Below are 24,019 nucleotides of genomic sequence, written 5' to 3'. Positions count from 1 at the left end.
GGAACCACTTCTGAGGATGCAGGTTAAAAGAATAAATTGCCTGGGCCCAGTGTTTTATTGTGGAATAGCAGCAGGACTTAGTTTATTGTGCGTTCATAGTATGCACCAATCACTTTCTTGAAAACGTTGGCCATTTCTTTTATGTTTTCTCCATTTACAAGTGTTCTGGTAATTTAGAATTCTGTCCCTTTATTCTAAGCAATTACTATAGAAGTCTGAGCATTTTTTACTTCCTGTGTGGAGACTACTTTGGCTATAATTTGAAACCTGCATGCTATACTAATAATCTACTTGCTAGATTTAGCCCTGGAACAATGGCAAATGAGATCATGTATCTGGCTTTAAAAGGAGGATATGTACTTTTATGGCCAATAATAAAAATGTGCTCAAATAGGAGTCATTAAATCTTTTGTTTCAGGATATAAACTGATACCCTCAGATTTTAGACAGAATTTATTCCTAGTTATGCACTTAGGGAGAATATTACACTTGCAGCTGAAATGTGGTATATATGCCAACCTTATCTATCAAGACAGACTTAGGTATGATGGATTGAGCACGAGAAAGTGACAATGGCATTTTGAAGGAAAATGAATTGGTACTGATTCCATCAACTAAGGAAAATTTATGGTTCCAAACCTGGAATATAAATGTAAAGGATGCAAAACTAACATTATTTTAGTGCTCAAGAGAATCCCCAGGCCTTCTTGAATGAAACATTCAGCTTGATAAGGCAGGGGATGCAGAAGAGCATGGTAGGGGGAAAAAACAAAAAACCAAAAAATAGTGACATCTGAGACTCAAAAAACTCGAGATCCAAAAGCTGATCCAGTTCCAATTCTGTACTCTAGTCACCTATGCAAGTACTTGTCCCTGTGAAGATGTGCTACCCTCAGAGAATTTGGGACTGCAGTGAGGAATGATAAGTCTCAGTTATACTGTACCACATTTGTCTTTCATCTGAAGACATTGTCTACAGATGAAGCCTTCTATTAAGAGCTTCTGTTCCCTAGTAAGCCAAAAGGAAAATGTGTTCACAAGACAGCAAGGAATGGAGCCCTGGTTTTCATACTCTATACCTACAGTTCAACTTGCTTTGTCTTAGTTTTGTTGGTAGCAGTCCAGAAATAGAAGCAGAGGGAGAAATGCATCACATACTCTCAACACTTCTAAGTGTAAGTCGTTATGTTGGACATTGTCCACAAGCTTTGAAGAAGATAATATTGTGTGTCTTTCCTGTATTCCTCCCTAGTCCTTGTTCTGATGTTTGTGGTATGGATGAAACGCCGAGATAAAGAGCGCCAGGCCAAGCAACTTTTAATTGATCCAGAAGATGATGTAAGAGATAACATCTTAAAATATGATGAAGAAGGTGGAGGAGAAGAAGACCAGGTGAGCAATATTTTGAATCTTTAAAAGGAAATGCTGTATATTAAATGGGAAGGGGATTGTTAACACATGAAGTATAAAAACTATCAGGTTTATTTTCTATTATACTATCCATGGGTTGGTGGATTCATTTATTTCTATGCTCCATATTCCTTAAGTATTTAGCTTAATATCACATGCCATGGTATTTTATTTATAAAACATTCATTAACATTGCTTCAAGGAGTCTAGAATTTAAATTCAATCCCAATTGTACTAAATATTAATTTCCAATTTATATTTGTACTAAGAAATTTTTTTCACTATTTTCTCTTGCTGTATTTTCAAAATGTAACAAAATTCTTCATTGGAAATGAAATACTTATATAGATGGTAGAAAAATCACTAAAACTATTAATTCTGCAAACATTTACCAAGCGAATTCAATATTCCAGGCACGGTTTTAATCTCTGGTAATATAGAGAGGTGGAGAGAGAAAACAGATACTTGCCTTTAAAGGTCTTCCATTGAGGAGAAATATTTGAAGTCATATAAAACATATAGTTCATCTTTACATCTATAGTATTTATGTGGCTCATAATGTTGGTTCAATAGATGTATAAATTCCTTTCTGTCATGTACTGTGAGCTTCTGAAGTGTATGTATCATTTATGGAATTATCCCTATTTCAAGGATAAGAATGTAATGTAAGGGAAACAAAGAGCCTTGTCTGCACTGAAGATGTATCTCAGATACAATAATAGTAACATTTATAAGGTTTGTGCTGTATGCCAGGCATTGTGCTAAGTATATTAAGTCTATTTCTTGAATGTTTTAAATCTGTAATATTGCTGTCTCTCCACTTTGCATGGTAGAAAACTGAGCATCCGTTGAATTCTATAAAATCACATACCAAGGAAGTAATAGTTGCTGGATTTGAGTACACATCTGCCTGATTTTACAACTTACTCCTGTGATGTAGTTAGTCTTGAAATCACTGGAAAGCTATTACTAATAACCATGACAAATCACTCTGGCAGGTATTTCTACATGCATTTGATAGCTATGTATTTACTTAGCAAAAGAATGTCAGGCTGGTACTGTAAAAAGAATCTACATTTATTGGGTTTGCACAATTATTAATAAATGTAAATGGCATTTGTCAAATATATATGCTTATTACAACAGCCTTGGGACTGTTAATGTGTATAGATGCAATCTTTTATAAACATTGTTTTCCTTCACTTCTTTACTCTTTTGATGAAAAACATCACTTTTTTTATTTTGCCAAGCATAGTCATATTCATTCTTTCATTTAATCTTAGTGGTAGCCTGTTAGAATTTTCCCTTTCACATTTGCATAAACTTGTATGTGATTTGCTCTCAGCATTTGTAACTGAGAGCTAGGACTTAAACCCACACCATAGAATCTCTTTTCTGGCGCTGTGCTTACTTTATAAAACTACCACTCTCATTTAGAAGAGATATGTATTTGTTATGTTGAAAACTTACTCAAATGTGTAAAGCTGTTTTGAATACTGACTGATTAAACTGGCTCTATAAATATACCCCAGGGTTTCTTGCTTATAAATGTCATTGAATTTTAAAATTCATATTTAGCTTAATTCTTCATTAATATATCCTTTTACTTTCTTAGACTGTATTCACTGTATTCAGATTAACAAAGGCAGATTGATTACACTCTCATAAACCTTCTACTTTACGTTACGCTTTCAGTCATTGCTTATCAATAGTAAGGCCAACTCAGTGAAGCCTTAGTAAAAACAATTACTATAAAGTCATGCGTAATAAATAGATATTTATTTCAAAGTGCAAGTTTTAGAGGCAATAATCTAGAGAGTTCTCAGCTTTGAGTGAGAATCAGCTAACTTAATGTCACCAGTCTGAATCTTTCCCCCCCTTTCATCCCAGTCCCTTCAAGAAATCATTGAAGTTCCTTTTGTAGTTATTTTAGGAATGACTTTTTTATTTTATTGACTTCATCCACTTCAATTGATGCTGCGCACCAATGATAAAACTTGCATGTTGAAGGAAATGCAAAATAGTGCAGCGAAACAACACCAGCTTCTGGAAGTCAAGATCCAATTCCTGATGCAGGTCCAGTTTACTGCCCAAATCATCTTGCCCCCCTGGAGAAGCGCCCACTCTGCTCTTGTGAGTTTAGGAATATAAGGATGCCTGGGCAGTCCTAAACAGATTGTAATGTACTTGTGTTTTTTATCTTCGAGATTTATGAAAATTGTTTATGATTTTCATCAACATTCCTTGACCTCTTCTTGACTTCTGGAGTTCTCAAGGTCCCACATACATTTATGGCCATGTTTTTAATTCTTGCCTAATTTCCCGGTAACCTCAGAATTTTTCTGGGACTTTCTCTGTGCTGTCTGTAGTTGATGAAAAACCCTGAGGATTTTTTTAGAGCTTTTCTTGTATACTGATTCCCTTACGTAGTACTAGTCTTCCTGTTATATCTTTATAGTTTCTTGGTTCCTTCATGAAACTTTTGGTCTGCATCAAGATTCTCATCTCTGATTCTCCATTGTGATTTCTTTGTGCAGTTCTTGTTGCAGACAATTGGAATAAAATTAAATAATGCATCATTCATTTTTCTAATTATCATCTCATCATAACAGGAAAAAAAAGTATGCGATGTAAGAATACTTCACCAGGGATGCTTGATACTGTACTTCTGTCATCCTTATCCTATAGCTGCTTGCTAACTGGCATCTGTCACTGGATTAACAACTCCACACACGCTTGGACATTTATCAAATCCAGACTTCTTCTTTAGCATTCCTTTACACAAAATAGAGGCCCATTGGAAGGAATTAGTGGTGGGTGAACTCCTTCAGGAGGCAACCATCAAGTCTGTCTACACATGGTCACCAATGCTTTCCTTGGTGTTTTGGTGATTTATCCTTCTGTCTCTTGGTGGCAGATTTCTTTTATCTTTCTCTTGTTCTTTCTCCATAGATAAAACGACTACATGTCTTCTCTCTCATAGTCGGGTACTTCGTTCCTTTGTATTCATTCAATTAAGCTTCATTTTGTTCACAGCTATATTAGGGTTTCAAAAACTCTGATCTGACTTGTTATTGGCACTACACTGTGACTATGACTCACATGACTTCCTTTAAATGCAGCCAGTGGCAGAAAGCTTCCGGCATAGTTAAGAATATAACCAATACCCCTGGCAATATTTCCAGTAGCCTGAGAGCTTCCTTTTCACCTCGACCAGATCATATTCTTGCTGTCAGATGTGTCCAGTATTTTTTTCAAATTTCTGTTCCGTGATGTTTTTTTATTTATGAATTCTGTACATTAGAGACTGTGTGTGACTTCTCTTATTTAAAATTATGCCTCTAAGAGTTATCCATACTGTGTACAAGAAAGTAGTTTACTTTTGCCTTTGATAAATAATGTTCTATTGTAAGAATTCTCCACGTTTTATTTACACTTTGTCCTACTCCTGGACATTGATGCTTTCTCCAGTTGGATCCTGAATGTCATATGTCATGTTGCACATGTTGGGTACATTTTTTGAGTGTGTGCCTATGTGCAGCATGAGTACAGTCCTGCCAACTTCCCATCTCCCCTCCCCACAACCTATCCAAGTTCTGATTGGACCACATTTTCATTTTCATTAGCACTTGGATTTATTTGGCCTAACCTTCAGTCATTTAGATAGTATGAGTTCCACTTATTATCATTTAATTGGGAAATTCTTGCTGGCTTACTGAACGTTTTAGTATCTTATTTTTTATCAGTTGTCTTATTCTTTCTTAGTGATTTATGTATAATTGAACTGAAGTTTTTGTCAGGTAAATGTATTTTACAAATACACTCTCTCTATAGCTTATTTTGTCATTGTCTTTATAGCGTAGCATGCCATAAAGACATACTTCAAATTTTCATAAACACTGGTTTCTCCGTTTTTCTCATGATTAGTGAATCATAGCCTATTTAATGAAATTTAATCTGTCCCAATGTAATGATCCCTCTCTCCCCTCTCATATCTTTATGTTGTCCTATTGAAGCTCTGTCATGTTATTGCAATTATGGCAGATCATAATTGTAAATCAGAAGTGTGATCTATCCGTATTCTTCTATTTGGTGTAAGCCTGGGCCTTTTAATTTTTCTTCCATTATAGATATCCAGCTTCATTTACTTAAAAAATAATCATAGTTCACTGTCATGAAAGTGATTACTAGAAATGTGTGTGTGTGTGTGTTTGTGTGCATACATATATGTGCACAAATGTTGCAAGGCTTGGCTTCATGACTATTCTTCCCTACCTTTCTGTTTATCTGTTTTTGTCCAGTACCATTTTGTGTTCATTATTGTTGCTTTCTAATATACTGATATCTGGTAAAATAAATTCTCAAACTCCATTTTAAAAAATTTAAATTTAAATAAATTTAAACAAAATTAAATTTATTCTTAGGAAAATAGAAATTATTTATGATTTTACTTTTTCAGTATGTTTAATCTAAAAGCCTAATTTTCTGAATAGTCTTGCGTCAAATATCAAAAATCATGGTCAGTTCCTCAGAAGCCCAGCTTTCTTGAAATGGACAGTTTTCCATAATTCATAACAATGACCTTAGAAATGGGGCTGATGCTAAGCTCTAGACAAGTTTTAGTTTTGTTACACATGGCCAGTGTTTTATGGAGCAAATGTATTGCCTCAAAGCATGGGAAAGGACTGTGCCAAGGTGCAAATGGCTTGTGATTATCAAGATCATTTACTTGATGTCTCCTGTAGACAGTCTTCTAGAGGATCATTTTTGGCTTTGCAAAATTCTGGTAAGAATTTAACACATTTCATCTGTTTAGCTTTGGAGGAACTAGAAGCCTCTGAATTCAATTTAGGTAGTAGGTAGCCACCAGGGGATGACAGTGGCTACTACAGTGGCTAGTACACTGCAGGCTTGTAGCAACAGCTTCAATATTAACCTGAAACAGATTGTTGTTCTTTCTGCCAAGACAAAGAGCCCCTCTTCTTGGCAGCTCACTGGTTAGAAAGAACCAAAACCAAAAGAGACTTTCACAAAGATAGTCCTTATCTTTCTTGCCTTTGATTAAGATCTTCGCCTAAGTTCTGTGTCAAGGTCCCTAATTTCTTAACAATAACAGCAACATAGTGACCTAAGGAAAAATGAGGGGGAAAAGAGCACTTTCTTTTTTCTTGTCTGTAGCATAGTAGACATTTATCAGAGCATATGGATTTCTGCCCAGATGTCTGTCGTCAGGAGACCAAGCTAAGCCTACATCTGAAACTGGCCTTCTGTGTGTTCTGATGGGAGCATTATCTCTGCCCTGTGCTGTTAGCTCTTGGACAGACACTTTTAGTACAATGTCAAGTCCCTTTTCATAAGCTGAGGTTTCTTTATCTGCTTCACTGCTATCACCAACAGAGCTTTACTGGATATCAAGCATGTTTAATTACCTTCATTAGTAAATGTCCTTAGTGCCCTTTTGGATAGTGGGGCTGGTTGTAGACAAGATATCACTTTCTGTGATCGCTGCATCTAGTTCCTTAAACATCAGCAAGAAATAGCCCACAGCTCACTTGCTATGGTCCTGTCTCTTTTTAACCCTGGGAAAGAAAAGACAAATAGCTACCTTGCTATTTGACTTTACTACCATTTTTCTTACATTACACAAACTTTTGTTGTGTGTTATTGTGTACTGTGTTTACAACACTCACTGGTGCTGACTTTATACTTCCCTTACCTAAATCATTTGACATTAAGCAGCTTCATTCTCTATCTTGTTATCAAAACCTTTTGTTTGTGTATCTTATGGGTTAAGCACTGGAGTATTTGCTTTATACTCATGGTTTCTTTTATTTATTGGTTATGGGGCTTGAACTCTGGGCCTGAGCGCTGCCCCTGTGCTCTTCAGCTCAAGGCGAGTGCTCTACCACTTGAGCCGCAGTGCCACTTCCAGTTTTTGGGTGGTTTATTGGAGATAAGAGTCTCACGGACTTTCCTGCTCAGGCTGGCTTTGAACCATGATGCTTAGATCTCAGCCTCTTGAGTAGCTAGGATTGCAGGTGTGAGCCACCGGCACCCAGCTATACTCATGATTTCTTTGGACAGTCACAACAGTACTGCAATGTAGGCAGGACCCAATATACTCAAGCCAGGCACAGATGGCTCACCTCTTCTCAGAATGATTATTATGGTTTTCACATGCCAGGACTGAGGTCACTGTGTGAGTTTCCAGATTTAATTTCTTTAAGTTTAGAGACATATTTGGGGCTAGTTTTTGTTTATTTGTTTTTGTATCAGGGATGGTTCTGAGTGCTCAGGGAAGGCAACTGATACCAATGCTGATAGTTTGGGAGACCCATCAGAAAGATGATTTCTATGCACTGCAAAAGTCGAAATTCACCCACTGGGTTCTGTTCATACACAATTCACAGCTGTTACTTTAGTCTAAAAATTCAAATATTGAAAAAAATCACACTGTTACTGTTTCCCACTCAAATGGTCCCAAATGGAAAGGAGATTGAAAAATATTCCAACATGGTACAATTATTGGAAACTAAACAAAAACTTTCTTTAAAAAACCAAAACAGCTAAGCAAAATGAACCCCAAGATAAGGACACAAGAGGTTTTATCTTTGCTGCTGTTGTTTTTAATGTATTTATAAGGTACTATGTGATATTATTGTTTCTTTTGTACGTTCTTCCCCCATGGTATTACCATGACCTTCTCTACTTGTCCTAGACATGTACAAGTCACTGCAAACAAGGAAAACCATGGGACCTGTGTTCCTTTAGGCCTGGCTTACTTCACTTAGTATGATTTTTTTCCAAGTCTTTCCATTATTAACAAATGGAGCAATGTCATTCTTTCTGATGGAGACATAGTGTTCCATTATATATATATATATATATATATATATATATATATATATATCACATTTTCTTGATCAATTCATCTACTGAGGGGCATCTGGGTTGGTTCCATATCTTAGCTATGGTAAATAATACTGTGATAAACATGGTTGTGCTGGTAGCTTTGGTATGACCTTGTTTGTGATTGTTTGGGTAAATGCCCCAAAGTGGGATTGCTGTGTCATAAGGGAGCACTATGTAGAGTCTTTTGAGGAACCTCCATACTTCTTTCCAGAGTGGTTGAAAAAGTTTACACTCCCACCAACAATGCAGTAGGGTTCCCTTTTGGCCACATCCTCTCCAGCATCCGTTGTTACTAGGTTTCTTGATTATAACCATTCTAGCTGGGGTGAAGGGGAATCTCAACATTGTCTTGATTTCCATTTATTTTATGGCTAGAAAGGCCGAGCATTTCTTCATGTGTCTATTGACCATTCTTATTTCCTCTTCAGAGAAGTCTCTCTTTAAGTCTGTAGCCCACTTGTTAATAAGGCAGTTGTTTCTTTGAGAATTTGTTGTTGGGGATTTAGTTTTTTGAGTTCTAAGTATATTTTAGATATGAGACCCTTGTCCGTTGTATGGCTAGTGAAGATCTTCTCCCAGTCCGTGGGCTTTCTGTTGATCTTGCTAGCTATGTCCTTTGCCATGCAGAAGCTCTGCAGCCTCATGCAGTTCCATTTGTCCAACCTTTCTTTGATTTGTTGTGCTTCTGGGTCTCTATTAAGAATATTTCAGCCTGTGCCAAGGAGCCTGAAAAAGAAAACTAAAGCAGAACTAAACAAGTGGAAAAAACGTCCCATGCTCCTGGATTGGGAGGATTAACATCGTGAAAATGGCAATACTGCCAAAGGCTATCTACAAATTCAATGTGATACCTATCAACATTCCAACCTCATTTTTCAATGAAAAGAAGAAGCAATCCAAAAAGTCATATGGAACAATAAAAGACCCCGAATTGCAAAAACAATCCTTAGTAGAAAGAACAGCGCTGGAGGAATATCCATTCCAAATTTCAAACTCTACTACAAAGCCATTACAATCAAAACATCTTGGTACTGGCACACAAACAGACCCGAGGACCAATGGAATAGGACTGAAGACCCAGAAATGAATCCATAGACCTATAGCCATCTAACCTTTGACAAGGGAACTAAAGAAATAGAATGGAAGAAAGACAGCCTTTTCAGTAAATGGTGCTGGCAAAATTGATTAAACACTTGTAGAAAATTAAAACTAGATCCATATACATCTCAAAGCCCTCAAAATAAAATCAGACTCTATGAAAACATTACAGGAAGAAATAGGAGAAACTCTAGGGCCCTGCATCTTGTATATACATTTTTATAATTTAGGGAGGTGAAGGGAAATAGCAAAATGCTGAAATAATGATACAGGATGACCCATTGAAACAATGAGATGTACCAGACACTACAACTTTGTGGGAGGGGAGAGAAGGAAGGAGTTGGAGAGGTGGGGAGGACAGGGATGGTAGGGGAAAAAGAAAGGAGAGGGTAGCAATGCTTGACAGGACATGTACTCATTACTGTACTCATGTAACTGTAACCCCTCTGTACTGTGTCTTTACAATAAAAAATATATTAAAAAACGAAACAGAAATGTATATTGATATTCCAGTAATTTTTCCAGGTTTATTATTTATTATCAACCTGTACTTTATAGATACTTATATTTGCAGACTTTGATTAAATTACATCGTCATTGTTTTGCTTTAGATGAAAAAAACCAGTTTTTTATTTCAGAGCACATTATTCTGGAATCACAGGATTGGTTTCCATACTACTGCCTGAAGAGAAAATAGGGGGCAGAAGCTAGTGGCTCATTCTTGTAATCCTAGCTAATCAAGAAGCTGAGACTTGTGACTGAAGTTTGAAGTCAGTCCTGTCAGAAAAGGGTGAGGGAGTACATAATTGAAACTGATACATTTAGCCCAATGTATTAGTTAAAATAAGTTAGCAGCTAATTTATTGTGCCTAACTGGTAACAAGGTGGTAACCTTCCGTGACAAGACCCCAGCTGAAACACATCTTTGCATACTTTCTAGAAAGAGTAATTAATTTGTGTCAGTGTGTGTCATGGGTGTGTCATGGGTAGAGTGGAGAAAGAAGTTTTGATCTATTCTAGACAGTCACTTGGGGACCGAGCATGCCCATGGCTACATTGTGTTGCCTATAGCCTCCAGGACACTCTAGCCACACATAGTTGTTGTCGTCATTGGATGACACCAGCATGTAGAAAATGATTTATGGGAAATGTTTGCCAGCCACATCTGGAAGTAGCACAGGAGATTGTCACTTCTAAATCCCTAGGGGAAAATATTGTTTCTGTGCACCTAAACTTTGCCAGGGAGGGGTGTAGTTGTGGAGGTGGGAGGGAAGGGATGATAGGGGAAAAACAAAGGAGGAGGCAACAATGCTCGACAGGAAATGTACTCATTACCTTGCCCATGTAACTGTAACACCTCTGTACAATATTTTTACAATAAAGATGTACAAAGAAAGAATATAACCCCAAAAAAGAATAAATGTGGATGTGGTTATCAATTCCCAATAGGTCTTTCCCCTATCCACTTTGGATATCTGAGTTTCAAGAATCTTTTGGGAGTTTGTATAAAATTAGTTTTTACCCCATTCCCTTCATCTATCTGGTCAGTCCAGACATGCAAGAGAGAAATGTGTCCATGAACAAAGAGAAGATACAAGTACAGTAGTTTTTGGAAATGAGATGAGGCTGAAACATGAGTATGTAATACCCATCACGAATCAGGACAGGCATCTGATGAAAATACTTAGTAATCTTTGTCACGCTAGTGTCTTTTTGAGCAGGTCCAAGCAGTTGCACATGTCAGGAATTGTATCTGTGTGTCTGTCTGTTTGTCTATCTGTCTCTCTATCCTATAAAGTAGGCAGTGCTTGCTTCCAGTCTATATAGAGGTAGACAGATAAATAAAGGGAGATCTCTAAATGAAGGGATGCATGACATGAGCTCTTTTAGAAGTCCAAGCTTCTAGAGCCTCAAAAATCCAGATGTAATCAAGTGTGTCAGTTGACATTCTTTTTTTAAATAAAATTGATTTATTCTGTGCTTCATGCAAATGACTCTCAGTATTTAAATAGATGAGGCCTTCTAGAGTCCCCATGACAGAGAGCACATTCATCAGTGTTCAGGGCCATGAGAAGAGGGGAAGCCCCACATGATCAGGGACTGGGTTTTAGGAATGGGCACTTTGGGGTAGGTGGTTTACTTCATCTTCTCATTTTCACCCTGCTGGACATTTTATACTGCAGTAACACTGAACTGTTGGCACTTAAGGTAATTATGGAGTACATTCTTAGCTTAGTCCATGACTATACCTGTGTAATTAACTTCAGCCACCGAGACTTGATCTCAAGATACTTTGTCTCTCTGGAGTCAGGCTAAATCAAACTATCTTTGCTTTGTGGCTTTGTGAACTGCATTCCTACCTCTCTATTTTGAACTGCTGTGTCCAAACTTGTTCCTAAATCTCTAATAGTGCAGGGGCTTACAGTCATCCTTTTCTCTTATCTTGGACAGTTGGTATCTGACATCACTCATCTGTAAGTTAATGAACTGTGTTTGGCCTTCTCCCTGAATTTCTAACCTGAATACATCTTTACCCATAGGGTCAATTGAATACCACTGATAACTTCGCTTTCATTTATGAAAAGCTCTGATGTGTGTACCAAATGACGATAGCCCTTATAAATGCTAGCCTGCCTCACATACCTGTTTTGTGTCAGGCACTTGGCCACACTCTCAGTTTTGGTATGATTCTTGAGAGCCTTCCTAGAATCCATATGAATTAAACAGTGCTACCAGTACAATTTCAAATCCAGAACTATGAGACTTGATAGCCCAAGCTCTTATTGCATTATTCTTGATGTCGTATGGTAGGTGGTTTTTATTATTTAGTGTCACTAACCCATAGTTTTTATTATTTAGTGTCACTAACCTATAGTGGGCAGATAGTACTGAGAAAGACCAGCAAGGCTAGGGCTTTGGCTTCAGCTTATTCGATAGATACTGGCAGCCTAAATTCAAAATGGGCAAAGGCCGAGACCCAATTAACTGGTTAAGTATGGATTGCCAAATTGAGCACATTAGTTGTTACATGAAAAAATAAAATAAATATGGAAACCTGAGCTTCAGATCCCAAGTACATATTTCCAGGCTTCCAAATATCAGATCTGGCCCTTTGTCCCTATACCCCAAATAGGGGAGACAAAGGAGTTTTATCACATGGCTTAAGCATCCATGGGAAGACAGGACTTCAGTTCATCTTCGACTGTCTTTGGGATACAGATATGAGCTATAGGTTTAAATAGACAAATGATTAAAAGAGAGCTGTGGAAAAGATGCATGCTCAACAGTCCCAGTCCACAGATGTGTTCTGGTAGACAGAAGTGAAGTCAGAGAGATGGTCCAAGGTAGTCTGATAGTAAATTGTCTCAAGATTGGTCAGATGGGACCTTGTTAAATGAGCCATTGATTCCTACCAGGTGGTTCTGTCTCCTGTCTGCTCTTTCATAGCATCCAAGATGGCTGCAGAATAACTGCAGGAAAGAGTGGTTCAAAAGACACAGAAGAACACTGGAGACAGGGATGTCTAGATTTTACCCTGTGTTTAGTTAATTTGTGGGCCAAATAAGGCATTAATGCCTTTCAACAAAAGCAACTTTTAAGCATTTGTTATAATCTAAACAATGAAGCTATGAAAAAATAGGAAGTCTGAATACACAACAGCAGGGACTAAAATCTGAAATGCCGGCAGGATGCCCGGACAGAAGAATAAGGAACAGGTACAAGAAAACCTCTTGAGGCCAAGCCAGGTGGCTCTCTTGAGTCAAGAGATTGCGTGCCTGAGCTTGAGTTCTCTGTAGACGTCCTGCCAATCTCCAGAACCAGCCCCTATGTGGGCAACCAACTCTGACCATCTGGCCAAAGTGGAAAATAAAGTGGAATCTCTTAACCATGACATGTTTGATTTCTTGAATAATTATTTTGCAAAATTATGCTTTATAAGCAAGCTAACAGATGGAAGAACTGGACATACCTGTGGAAACCGCATTCTGCATTTTTATGGTTGGCTAAAGTTTACCCTGTAAACAGTGTTTCCAAGTCACTCATCCGTGTGTGTGTGTGTGTGTGTGTGTGTGTGTGTGTGTGTGTGTGTGTGTGTAATATATGTATGTATATATATATTTATACCCACCCAGAGGACACAGTCCAGGTTAGTAAATTTAAGAATAGAGGAGTAGGATTTACTAGGGAATTTTTTTGTCAGTACATTACCCTTTCCTATTGTTCTCACATTGATGACCAAGGGACACAATACTGCTAGGCTGCACATGGCACATACTTGGGATTTGTCAGTGCTCATCCTTATTTCTTTTTAAATATTTTTATTTATACATGCTTTGCATATGGTTCATTCTTTGCTACTCCTGTCACTTCATGTGAACGAACATATATTTTATGTAATTCATTTTACTCTTTATTCTTTCTAGCTAATTATGAATTTGCTATATTATACTTCAGGAAATGGAAAGTGAAAAATTGTCAACATCAAAGTAATAACATGATAAGGATTTGAATGCCAAGCTTGTATTAACAGCTACGCTTAATGTGTGTTAATGCTGCTGGTTAATGGCAGGCCAACATTTGAATCAACTAACTGCCTGTTACTCTGCATAAATATTTGCTAGCAATGTCATTAATTCTACCATTTATATGTTGTGCATACTACACCAACAATAGACTAGAACACTTACAACAGAGATTGTGTAAGCCAACAAGCCTAAAATATCTTCTGACTGAAACAGAAAAGGATCGTTGAAACTTGATATAGACTTATTTGTAGACTCCTAGTTAACTTTTCTCTTTTTATATTATCTGTAGGTAGTTATACAAAGGAGCTGGCATTTAGCAGAGCAGTTTATGAATACTATGTGTCTTGATCAATGTCACCCTTTCCACATTCTCACTTGTCCCTTCCCTACCCACCCCACCCCTTCCCTCACTCTTCTTAATTTTGTAGGATGTACATTGGATTCTTGACAGCATTCACCCCTAATTAACTTTTTGAATAATGACTATTAAAGGGAGCCCAGGAAATGTATTAAAACTATTTGCTCAAAAGCACATATTGAAGTTATAACAGAGCCAGGATTTAACTCAAGATATTCTGACCAGAGAATCTGCTTTTAGAAGTCAATGCCAGGGTCCCTTTACTGAATTGACTTGCATATATAAATTTATCTCAAAATAAACCAAAACAAAAAAAGCTCTTTAGGAAAATCTGAAATGGTATATCATAAACCGAAGAACTCTGTTTCTTCTCACTATTTTCCCAACCAAATGTTGTTTCTTTATTAACTGTGCATGTGTTTCCCACAAGAACCAATAATAATGACCTCTTTATCCAAATGGTGACATTTGGGGAATTTGACAAGAGAAGTTAGAGGTTTAGGTAAAAATACAGCAGAGATGTTTTCATTGGCCATACTTTACCTTCCAGCCAGACAGTGCTTCTGAGGGTAAGGAGATGAATTCTTCTTCGTAGCCTCTAGGCTACAAAAAGAATTAGAGATTACAAACATTAGAAGAAAATGAAAGTATTTGGGCTTTCAGGCATGTCCCTATTGCAGATATTATATGCAAAGCTCTATGAGGCCAGTAACAAAATCTGTAACCCAAGACAAGGTATTTGAACCTCATTGCATATTTCCTTCACTTTTCCAAAAGAATGTGCCAAACATTTCATAATGAGAGATACATTGTAATAAAGTTTCAGTGTGCCAGTTTCTGAAACAAAACTATCATGAGCCTTTAGCTCATCCATAAAACAGGTAGCATTTTCAAATTAGACTTTCCAAGGAAGCTAGCCAAGGAAGCAGAAACAATGGAAATGCTCTCTTTCACTGGGTCCTTAGCCATCTCCCTCGTAGAGGGTGGAAGACTGGCAATGAGAGTAAAATATGGATGAAGATAGAAACAACAGGCCCTTCATCTCTATATTTTAAGTCCTTGAGTTATTTTATCCCAAGTAGGTTTATAATTAAATCTCAAGAAATGTTTAGCTTTTTTTTTTAATTTGGAGGAATTTCAGTAATCTGTAGAATCTACTTAGTTGTCACCATTTCACCTGTGCAAATTGTTACTATCCTCACCATATTTGCTGGGGAAGAATATGAGGTTGTAATGTAATATACAGCAAGTTTGCTAGGGTATTTGATTTAAGTGTCATTAATAATATGGTAATGTGTTGACACATTTTACTATTGTCTTCAATTACTTTTTTTCTTTTGTACGTTTTTTTAATTGTAAAAATGCTGTACAGAGGGGTTACAGGTACATGAACAAGGTAATGAGTACATTTCCTATGGAGCATTGTTACCTCCTCCTTTGTTTTCCCCCTACCATCCCTTCCCTCCCACTTCCACAGCTATACTTCCTCCGCCCCTCGACACCAAAGTTGTGAAGTTTGTTTTCAACAGTGTTTTGTACATCTCGTTGTTACAATGGGTCAACCTGTATCCTTATTTAAGCATTTCAAATTTCCCTTCCCCTCCCTGAATTAGAGAAGTGTGCATACAAGATGCAGGGCACCAACATCAAAAACAGTGAAAATAGGGGTTATACCATGGGGGACGAACATACAAAACAACAACAAAAAATCACATGGTACATTATAAATATGTTAGAAACAATAGGAAGAAAGAAAAAATTAACTTGTGTCCCTATCTTGGGGTTCATTTCGCTTAACTTCATCTTATATGGTCACATGTATATAGCTTTTGGCCTTTTCTGCTGTCCTACACATGTACTAGTTATTGCAGATAAGGGAAACCATGGGACCTACGTTTCTTTGGGCCTGGCTTACTTCACCTAATATAATTTTTTCCGAGTCTTTCCATTTCCTAACAAATGGGGCTATGTCATTCTTTCTGATAGAGGCATAGAAATCCATTATATATATATATATATATCACATTTTCTTGATCCATTCATCTACTGAGAGGCATCTGGGTTGGTTCCTTATCTTAGCTATGGTGAATAATGCTGCAATAAACATAGTTGTGCTGGTAGCTTTAATATGGCCTTGTTTGTGATCCTTTGGGTAAATGCTCAAAAGTGGGATTGCTGGGTCATAGGGAAGCTCTATGTGGACTTTTGAGGAACCTCCATACTGCTTTCCAGAGTGGTTGAACAAGGTTACTCTCCCACCAACAATGCAGTAGGGTTCCCTTCTGGCCACATCCTGTCCAGCATCTGTTGTTATTAGAGTTCTTGATTATAGCATTCTAACTGGGGTGAGGTGGAATCTCAATGTTGTTTTAATTTGCATTTCTTTTATGGCTAGAGAGGTTGAGCATTTCTTTATGTGTCTATTAGCCATTCTTATTTCCGCTTCAGAGAAGTTTCTCTTTAAGTCTTTAGCCCACTTATTTATGGTACAGTTACACCAGAATCAACTCCAAATGGATCAAAGACCTCGGAGTCAAAGCAGACACCCTGAAAACATTACAAGACAGAATAGGAGAAACCCTAGGTCTCCTTGGCACAGGCCGAAACTTTCTTAATAGAGACTCAGAAACACAAAAACATTAAAGGAAGGTTGGACAAATGGGATTGCATGAAGCTCCAGAGCTTCTGCATGGCAAAGGACATAGCTAGCAAGATCAATAGAAAACCCACAGATTGGGAGAAGATCTTCACTAGCCATACAATGGACAAAAGTCTCATAGCCAAAATATACTTGAACTCAAAAAATTAAATTTCCCAAGAACAAATCTTCAAAGAAACAACTGCCTGATAAATACGTGGGCTAAGGAATTAAAGAGGAACTTCAATTACTTTAATCCCAGGAGCTACAGATGATTTGATAGTCATGTTCTACTCTTCCTTTCCCTTCAGTTTTCTTCATTTGTCTGAAGTTTCTTGCTCTATGCCACCTTTTTTTCCCCACAAAACAGATACTTTATTTTCCTTGAGAATTTTATCTATTTCTGTTCATATTAGTATTTTATTTCTTAATCTTAAGACATTTAAAATGTCTACCTTAACTATATGGGTATTTTAAAGTTGCAACTTTTACAATGTTACCAGGCTTGACCTAGGAGAATAACACTCCTGTGAGTTACCACAGGCTCAATTAATGGAGGATAACAGAAAACCATGAAAACCTGCACCCTCTTTCCTTGGGCCAGAATCTTTATGGACCGAAGTATAGACTTCTCTTTTCCTAAACAAAAGTGAATCTTGTTTCAACCAAGTGTACACAATGCTAAGAACTCTGTCTTTCCTATGGCACATGTCCGAGTACAATGTCTCAGTAGCATTTCCACTTAAGTTCTACCTTACCCCCCATCCTACACACATTTAAACCCTATTGCCTCTCTTCCACAATCTATGTGGTGCATTTCACGATGCAACAAATGTTTCAATACATTTATTTCACTTGCTCTGATGGTCTCTGATTTATCTTTTGGCTCTGCTTAACTGAGTCTGTGACCCTGTACAAATCATTAACCTCTCTGAAGGGCAGTAGTCAATAGAGTAGGAAGAATAACAATCATTGGAAGGGCTTTTGTTTGGATTACATGTGATGCCCTGTGAGAAAGTAAGTACTTAATGTGATTCCTCACAGATGATGGAGTAAAATTTCTTTTCCTTCTTTCAGTCTCTCAGAGCTGAAAATGGCATTTGGCACCCAGTAAGCATTTCTTAAAGATTTGTGGAATGGTAGATAAATGTGTTCACCACTCCCTGAAACAGACTGCCAGACTGTAGCTTATACCTGAAAAACAGTTTTCTGAAATATTAAGAGAAAAAATGAAAAACAGTTTTCTGAAATATTAAGATTACAGAATTCCAGTTTATTTGTATCCTGTATTCTATTTTACCGTTCGTTTAATTTGATTTCATGTAATTTTGCTTTGTTTAACAACCAAATGCCCCAAGGTAGATTTGTTTCATTATTTTCTGAATCAATTTCAAATTGTTACAAGTCAGTGGTATTTTAGCAAGAAAACCAGAACTAGAGCTTTAATTGGTATTAACCTCCTCCTAATTCTCCTAGAATTAATTCACCCTTAAAAAGTTGCAAATCACAGAAAAATATGTTAAGTTACTTATAATATTAGTATTCTAAAAACCTAATTCCATGCATATTTTAGTGATCATTGCCAATTAACACAGATTCTAAATATTAGTTAAAATAGATTTTCCTGGGCTTTCCTTTGATACTTAAATTTCTTTGGGATGTGAACACTGTAAAGATTGACCAGTACATGAAAATTTCCAGATGTACTCTCTCTCTAGAATTTTAGGATCCAAATAAAGATTTCTTCCTGGATTGTTCATGGTCTTCAGAATGAGGCCATGAACCCAAAGACTTTGAAGACATTTTTGGTCTCTGTAATTCTCATTATAATTTTCACCTTATATGTTGTAATTTGTGTTTAAGTAAAGCATTATGGGATAGTAAAGATGTATAATTTACAAAATTCACATTGAATGACCCTTTTCAAAAGATCTAAATTTGAGCCCGCAACTCAGAACTTTTGCCTTACAACACAGATGGACATCAGCAGAAGAGCCCATCCCTGTGGGTCAGTGATATTCTTTGTCTTAGGCTCCAATGACCATTAGATATTTCTGTCTTGCAATTGCAGCAGAGGAGGAAAAGCCATCACACAGAAACTGTTGTGTGTTCTCACACAGTTTCTTGCTTCGTGTAATTAATGGCTTTCTGATTCATTTTTGATAGCATTATTTAACAGGAATTTAACGGGATCCCATCATGATATAAAAACGAATTCTGACAGGACCAAGACTTTTTCTCTTCTTTTTAGTATGAATTACTACCATGGTGTGTGATGTCATTTAAGTCCAATTTCTTAATGAACAAATCTTTTGATATGATTGTCATCACTGAGATTATATTCAACGGTAACTTTGAATGGATACTTTCTTGACCTAATACAATGATGGTCAGAAGGACCGAGCAGAACCCAGAAGTTTTAAAACCACTTCTGATCTCAAGTAGGAAACATAAACAGCTGGGATTCCATGGTGTTCAAGTGTGTCCTATGCACATTAGTAAGTGAATGAAGCAGGCCAACAGGAGGAACAGTCATTGTCCCAAGGGAATGGCTGCTGTCACCTTCATACTTCACATTGTTATGTTAGAGTGTAAGCTCTTTTTTTTTTTTTTTGTCGGCCGTGGGGCTTGAACTCTGGGCCTGGGCACTGCCCCTCAGCTCTTCAGCTCAAGGTGAGCGCTCTACCACTTGAGCTACAGCGCCACTTCCGGTTTTCTGGTGGTTTATTGGAGATAGGAGTCTCACGGTCTCTCCTGCCCTGGCTGGCTTTGAACCGCGATCCTCAGATCTCAGCCTCCTGAGTAGCTAGGATTACAGGCGTGAGCCACCAGCGCCCGGCAGAGTGTAAGCTCTTTTGCAGCTCTTTCTATTACAGTTGTGATACTTAGGTCTAAATATTGGCGATTTACTGGAGTATTTTTGAAACAGTACTGACACATCAAAATGTATGTATATTTGCAACCTCTGAGTCCACTGGGAACTGTGAAAAAGACAGGGTAAGCAGGGTAGAGTGGTTCTCTCCACATACCGCATGAGTACCACATGCTTTTCTTTTTTTGTTTCTAATCACATAAAAGAAATTCTTATATTCCTATCTTTATCACAGTAGGTTATCATGCAATAAATATATCCCAGACTATCAAGAAATATGTAACCACAGAAAAGATAATTCTTAAATTTGCTTCAATTCAGGGACTTCCAACAAAATATGTTTTACCCTCAGGGTAGAAATATTTATTAACTTTCAAAATACAATATGTATGCTTATATACAAATATATATACAGCCAGGTGCTGGTTGCTCACGCCTATAATCCTAGCTGTTCAGGAAGCTGAGATCTGAGGATCACAGTTCAAAGCCAGCCCAGTCAAGAAAGTCCATGAGACTCTGGAAGTGGCGCTGTGGCTCATGTGGTAGAGCACTTGCCTTGAGCTGAAGAACGCAGGGACGGTGCCCAAGCCCAGAGATCAAGCCCCACGACCATCACCACCACCACCAAATATATATATATATATATATATATATGTATGTATGTATGTATATGTATACACATATACACACACATATAAGTATGTATCTCTATGGAACACACTGAGAGTCCAGACTAATCCACAGTTTATCCCACTCTCCAGTGTTGGTAGTTACACAATTAAAAATGGTCTGGAAAACCATGTTTCTTCATGTGGAAGCATTCACAACTCTCGAAATAAATCTCTCTTGATCTTGTACAACATTTTTACATTTCAAAGGCTTTTACATGTTATATCATTTTAGACCCATAACATATTCGGTAACTCATCAATTCTATAAAATTGAAAATGTAGCACATTTGTGCAAGATGAAGCTGTTCTCGCTCTTTTATATGGATGATTTGAAATACTCTATCCTGACAACAATCCCGCGCCTTTGCTCATGTCATTGATTTTCTTAAATAGTTCTTTCTCCTTCTCCCAAGTTTCAGTGTTCAGATGCAACACCAATTTTTCTTCTGGGTAGTTTATTATCTGTGATATACAAAGTATGCATCTCTATCTGGCTTGTCTTACTCTGTGTATTCCCACCTACCCTCATTGTGGTACACACTTCTGAGATGGATATCTCTTCCATCATGGTACTGGCTAGACAAAGCTCTAAGTAAATAATTAATTAGGGGAAGAGTTAAAATCAGGGGGAATTAACATCCTAGGGCTTTAGAGTTTTTTATTTTTTATTTTCATGCATGGTGTATGTGTGTGTGTGCAGGTGCACACTCAACAGGGGCCACTTGCTTGTTTTCCTGGGCTGGCTGGGAGCCATGATCCTCAGATCTCACCATCCTGAGTAGCTAAGTTTACAGGTGTGAGACACTGGTGCCTAGCTATAGAGTTCTGTTTTATATCATGTGCATCAAGACAGACATATCTGGTTTTGGCTCCCATCTTAATCATCTACTACCTGTATGACTTCAGGAATTTTATCCACTACTCAGAGTAAACTTTAGCAATCAAAGACAAGGTAATAAAACAATTTTACATGTTTGTTAGGAAATATTAATGGTGAGAAAAATCTTTAGCAAGAACCATGGTAGAAGTATATTATATGTATGTAGAAATAGCACAGTGAGATCTTAGTTCAATTAATACATACTTAAAAAAAAAGAACAACTTGGTTGGATGCCTGGCATATAGTGGGTATGCAGGTTAGTGAACTTTCCTTTATCTTTCCTGTTATTTTAACCATTCTTGACATTAATCTCTTTTTTTGGTGCATTTTATTATAAAAAATACCGTACAGAGGACTTACATTTACATGAGAAAGGTGTATGAGTACATTTCCTATTGGCATTGTTGATCTCTTTTCTGAATATGAATTCAGCCATTTACTCATTCCTCTTTTATTTAGTCTTGTAGCTTGAGCTTGACGCAGTGTCAAAGGTAACTCTGAAAAGAACCAGTCTGTAAAGCATAATACATTTGGAATTAGGGCCAGTTTTTGTGTCTTGATAGATCTGGGACCATGGACAAGTTTCCTGAGTTACTTGAAACTTGGTGTCTTCTCTTAAATGGGGATGACAAAATGTGGTCTGAGGATTAAATGAACAGATGTATGTAAAACACCCAAAACACTGCCAGATGTGGTAAATGCTTGAGAATTGAATAAATCAAAACTACTGTAGAGATTCTGAGGAAGGATTTAAGCTGAGTTTAGATAGAGATGCAGTAGGAATGAAGATGAGGAACAGATTATTGGTACATTCTGTAAATGTCAGCATTGAATTGGGGCATTTAGGTTAAGATGGGGATATGACATTTTATAGCAGAGAATTTGGAGGTTTTAAAAGTGTGAAGTGCTCGCCTAAACATAAAATTGAATTCATTTCCAACTTACAATGTGTTTCCTTATACATTTCTGTCCAGCCAGCTATTATATTATCTGAAAATAGTTCATAGGACTCAGTCTATGCCCACACCATCCTTTCTTATACTTCTTCCTTCTCCCTCCCTGTGAGTTCAGAGGCTGTTTTTCCAGAATGTGCCACATAGCTTCATTGAGGACAGTCTGTACTCTCCCTGGCACAGCACTCTTAGATCTCAGATCACCAAACTGTTTCTATATAGGGCTAGATAGGAAATGATCATTAGGTTTTATGGACCACATGTGGTGCCCTTAGCATATCCTGGTTGATATTTTAAGTAACACTCTGAAAATAAAAGGCCATTCTTAAGGGAAAATAGTCCACAGATCAGACTGACCCACAAACTATAATTTGTGGACTCTGGCTCCAGATCACAGAATGGAGGAAGCAATGAAGTTGACTGAAATATTGATACTGATACCTTCACCATTTTTTCTTTGGTGCTACTCCTAGGCCTTGAACTCAGGGCCTGAGTGCTGTCCCTGAGCTTTTTGTGTTCAAGCTAACACTTTACCACTTGAGCCAGCTCTGCTTCTGGCTTTTTGGTGGTTAATTGGAGATAAGAATCGCATGGACTTTCCTGCCTCGGCTGATTTTAAACCAATCCCCAGCCACTTGAGTAGCTAGAATGACAGATATAAGGGCCTAGATTCTATCAAGTTTTTTTTAAAAAAATATTCAAGGCATTACATTAGTGGTGGGTTTTTTTTTTTTTTTTTTTGCTTCTGTGGTACAACTATACATTCTAGTTGGTTTTTTAGTCATTTTGTAGTGAGACCTCGTCACACTGCTGTTTCCCATTGAGAGCTGATGAGGAACGGTTTAAAGCAGATGGAGCACAGACTGCAGACATGAAAAACACAGAAGAAAGAGCTGTGTGAAAGAAATATTTAATCATAACATGAAAAACTCCTAGTGGCAACTTTTCCATTATGTTAAATTCCACTCATTTCTATGCATTCTGAGGATGTGTTTAAACACAAAGGTTGTAATTCTCCATCTTTGTACCCATCCACCATGGATTTTGGGTTTTGTCTTTTGCAGGATTATGATTTGAGCCAACTCCAGCAGCCTGATACTGTGGAGCCTGATGCCATCAAGCCTGTAGGAATCCGACGACTGGATGAGAGACCCATTCATGCTGAACCACAGTACCCTGTCCGATCTGCAGCCCCACACCCTGGGGACATCGGAGACTTCATTAATGAGGTATAGAAAGAGACTCATTTTCTTTAAAAGCCTTTTTATTTTAATATTATTAGTTTTTGTGCCCGTGGATGATGTCCCTGATCTTTTGCTTAAGGCTAGCACTCTACCACTTTAGCCACAGCTTTATTTCTGGCTTTTTGGGGGTAGTTAATTGGAAATAAGAGTCTCACAGACTTGTGGCTGGGAAGGTGGCTCAGTGGTAGAGTGCTTGCCTTGCATGCATGAAGCCTCAGCAACACATAAGCAGAAAAAGCCAAAAGGGGCACTGTGGCTTAAGTGGTAGAGCACTAACCTTGAGCTGAAGAGCTGAGGGACAGCGCCTAGGCCCAGAGTTCAGGCTCTATGACTGACAAAACAAACAAACAAACAAACAAGAATCTCACAGACTTTTCTGCCCCATCTGGCTTCGAACCATAATCCTCAGCTCTCAGCTTCCTGAGAGTTAGGAATGAACTATAGGCATGAACCACCA

The 24,019-nt window shown here is 37.6% G+C and overlaps 1 protein-coding gene across 1 annotated transcript in view; it reads left to right on the top strand.

Annotated features, from left to right (window-relative positions):
- The window catches only part of Cdh2 (cadherin 2), a 224,834-nt gene that overhangs the window by 188,821 nt on the left and 11,994 nt on the right, over positions 1-24,019 (top strand). The window contains exons 14-15 of the mRNA XM_042675163.1: positions 1,253-1,392; positions 23,383-23,547. Of these exons, the coding sequence (XP_042531097.1) occupies positions 1,253-1,392; positions 23,383-23,547 (305 nt within the window). The remainder of the gene's footprint in view (positions 1-1,252; positions 1,393-23,382; positions 23,548-24,019) is intronic.

The sequence above is a fragment of the Dipodomys spectabilis genome, unplaced genomic scaffold (genome assembly GCF_019054845.1).
Source record: "Dipodomys spectabilis isolate Male_0828 unplaced genomic scaffold, ASM1905484v1 ptg000024l, whole genome shotgun sequence".
Taxonomy (NCBI): domain Eukaryota; kingdom Metazoa; phylum Chordata; class Mammalia; order Rodentia; family Heteromyidae; genus Dipodomys; species Dipodomys spectabilis.
Note: the sequence above shows the minus strand (reverse complement) of the source record. Positions and strands in the feature narration are given on the sequence as shown.